The sequence below is a fragment of the Hyperolius riggenbachi genome, chromosome 12 (assembly GCF_040937935.1).
Source record: "Hyperolius riggenbachi isolate aHypRig1 chromosome 12, aHypRig1.pri, whole genome shotgun sequence".
NCBI lineage: Eukaryota > Metazoa > Chordata > Amphibia > Anura > Hyperoliidae > Hyperolius > Hyperolius riggenbachi.
Genome location: NC_090657.1, coordinates 36,793,289 through 36,796,736, shown reverse-complemented (window position 1 = coordinate 36,796,736; position 3,448 = coordinate 36,793,289). Strand labels below are relative to the sequence as shown.

Below are 3,448 nucleotides of genomic sequence, written 5' to 3'. Positions count from 1 at the left end.
ACCACACACACACCATACACACACACACCATACACACACCACACACACACACCACACACACACAATATCTTCCTGTCCTGCATCCTCCTGTGCCCGTGCGACAGGGGCAAGGGTGGTCACGGCCAAGGCCTAGTGCCCGTTTTAATGGGTGGGCCTTTTAGCTAATATAAATCTATCTAATTTTTATTTTTCCTTTTATACATCTGTTCGGATGTCCTGGAAAACTCAAGTTGAAAATTTTTAACATTTGGAGGTTTTTCATTTTTTTTTTAATTTTTGGAAAAAATAATCGATCATATGTATTGATATTGGTTCCAGTTTTCAGATTCTTCTATCAAGTGGAAAAAATTGATCAGATTTCTGCAGCTGAAAAAAAACAAAATTTTTTTTTTTGTATGGTCACCTCTTGATGCAAGACTTCTCTAGAACGCCCCCTCTCTCTGGAACTTGCTCCAGCCACCCTCAAAACTCACCTTTTCATGCTCGCCTATCTTCCCATATCAGCGCCCTATGTTCTGCTGATCACCCACTCAACAGATGAACCTAATGTGTCTCTACCCCCCACCCTTTAGATTGTAAGCCTCTGGCAAGGCCCTCCCCCTTTGTCTTCCTAGCTTGATCACGCACCATCATTGCCGGGTACCACACTCACTGAGTTGAACTATTGCTACCATAGATGCTTACCCCCATTGCGTGATGTTGTTGGAGCTCCTAGTATGTCCTAAAGTCTATGTCAACCCCATTTATCTGTTCTTATAAATACTATAAATCATAATCACTTTTGTACACAGAAAAAAAAGCCATCTAGAATGTTCAGAATAGAGGTGGTGAAAAGTTACTCGTTTCCACCAAAAACGAGATGCCTGATTTCTCAGTAAAAGCGAACAACGATGATGTACGAAGACAAGGCAACCCATAGCAACCAGATTAGGTATTTCAGGTGTTGACTGCAGCTTGCTCATATCAACTTAAGGTGGGTACACACATCAGATAAGTCTTTGGAAAATGAAAGATCACAGACCACTTTTACCCCCCTCCATGTAGTATGAGAGCCATACCTACACAGTCTTTTCTATGGAGCTGCACTCCCCATCAGATAAAATCTTTGCAAGATGCTGCATACAAAGATGCTGTACACATTCAAAAGATCAGTATCTGCAAAAGATCTGTTCCTGTAAAATGCATTCATAGTCTATGATATCTGAAGATCTCATACACACCCTGTTTAACAGACAATCATCTGCAGATCAGATCCACCAGGATGGATCTTTGGATCTGCAGATGAAGTCTGTTAAACAAGGTGTGTATGAGATCTGCAGATATCATAGACTATGAATGCAATTTGCAGGAACAGATCTTTTGCATGTGTACAGCATCTTTGTGTGCAGCACCTTGCAAATATTTTTATCTGATGTGGAGTTCAGCTCCATAGAATAGACTGTGTAGGTATGGCTCTCATACTACATGGAAGGGGGTACAATTAGTCTGTGATCTTTTATTTTCCAAAGACTTTTATCTGATGTGTGTACCCACCTTAACTCAGATTGGCTTTACACATTTTAATAAAACTCACACTATTAAGAAAAGCTAAAGAAAACATAAAAAAGAGTAGATTTTATTTGCTGTCTTCTTTGTACGAAAATACAAAAAAAGAGAGAAACCATTGTTGCCATAGAATTAACACTGACTATGCATACAAAAAAAGCATTCCATATCTTAATACAAATCATGCTTTAAATATAGTGCAACACACTTTGCCAACAGGAATGCAGCCTTGGAAACATGCTTCAGTTTTATCCACAAGGAAAATGAGTAGTTGCAAAGGAGAGAGTCTGAGATAAATGGGGTATGTCCATCATGCAATCCCAAACCCCACGTTATCAAGGGGGGGGACCAGGCTGCAATCCATGTCCATCACAATATAAAAATACAATTGCCAAGGAAAGGGGGGTACATTGCAGACAAGTAACTATTAAAAACGTATAGCAGCTGTATGTAGAAAATAACAATCATATTCAGTGGGATTTTTCATTTGGCACTCCACATGCACACCCAAGTCAAGATAACATCCATGCAGCGTTAGTCTGTAGGCTTCAAGTCCAGGACATGGGACCTCCACCATACTCTGAGAAGGTGCATGGACCTCAAGCCTCAGTACAGACCCAGAATCACTGCTCCCACGTCCTTAGATGGTCTCCTGTCCTTCACCAGAAAGTTAATCATACTTTCAGACTTGATGAGCAAGTTGCATCCCAGGAAGAAAACGCCAAAGATGACGGTGATCGAGAGGACACAGAGCACGGCTATCTGCACCACCCTAGTGATGAAAAGGCTTCTCTCATCAGGGCTGAGGACCAGAGAACCACCACCGTCGCTGGTAATGACAGACCGGGTACTGTTGCAGCATTCCATCAAAGAGCCAAGACCCTGGGTGGAGCTGTTGTACCCTCCCTGGTCCAGCACAGTCTCGTTGAAGAAAGTCCCGTTCATCTTCTTTTTTGGGGGGAGAGCAAGACCTCGGCGTGTTGCAAAAGTGGTGACACAACTTGGCAAAGCTGAGTAGTTAGGATGGTATTCAGGATGCAAGTACCATGTCCAGTGGGTGAGACTGAAAACCTGTAGAAGACCACCTTGTCCTCACGCGACAAACAGAACCACCTTAGATGTTCCAAACGTCCATCACAGAGACTTTCAAGACTTATCTCATTCCCAAGTTCTCTTACAGCTACTCGCTATGCTCTTGCTCCGATGGTGATGATTGAATGTTGGAAAGTCTTATATACTGCTGGAAGAAACCATTAGCCCTGCAGCGGTAGGGAGGTGCTGGTGGACTTGAGTTGACACTTCAATCTTCGAAAGAGCTCTTCATGCTTCACAGTCCAGTAGGCTAGACGCGTCCTCCTGGCTGCAGGGGTGTTGGGGGTTGTCTTCTTCTATAGGACACCTTTAACCCTTAGGTTACTGGAAGGTCTCGAGGGAAAGAGTCTGGTTTTATCTGGTAAGGAATCCATATCTTTCTCTGCTATATTTATAAGGTAGTGTAGGCTGTTGCTTGCAGCATGCAGGATACTAACTTTGTGTGTGCTGTACGATGCTTGCCTAAAGACGTATCACTGTATTAGGTGGTGCGATCAGTGCAGCATTGCGATGTCCTCTTCTCGTTGCAGAAGTCCTCCAGCGGATGGCACGAGTTGGAGGGTGAGCTGAGACACCTTTGGGGTTTCTTCTGTCTGAAATCGATACTGTGGGTTGGTGTTTTGCTACATATGACATATAGCTCTTACCGATGCAATAAATAATGTGATGTGGCTGAAAATTCAATACATAATGCTGGGCGTCTGGGCTATTTATCAACCAAGCCATTCAATCCAAATATTTATATTACAAGATTTCCAACGTTTTACAAAAGAACTTAATATGTTGTACTTTTAATCGTGATCAGTATGGT

General features: G+C 42.6%; 1 protein-coding gene across 1 annotated transcript; it reads right to left on the bottom strand.

Annotated features, from left to right (window-relative positions):
* Positions 1-1,625: 1,625 nt before the first annotated feature.
* On the bottom strand, positions 1,626-2,737 carry RPRML (reprimo like). Its single transcript, XM_068262464.1, has one exon. It carries the CDS (start codon positions 2,488-2,490, stop codon positions 2,152-2,154), a length of 339 nt encoding a protein of 112 aa, XP_068118565.1. The 5' UTR covers positions 2,491-2,737; the 3' UTR covers positions 1,626-2,151.
* Between the last annotated feature and the right edge of the window lie 711 nt (positions 2,738-3,448).

Bases quoted from the DNA above. Each gene is read 5' to 3' on its own strand.
- RPRML (XM_068262464.1), bottom strand. From the start codon at position 2,490: ATGAACGGGACTTTCTTCAACGAGACTGTGCTGGACCAGGGAGGGTAC.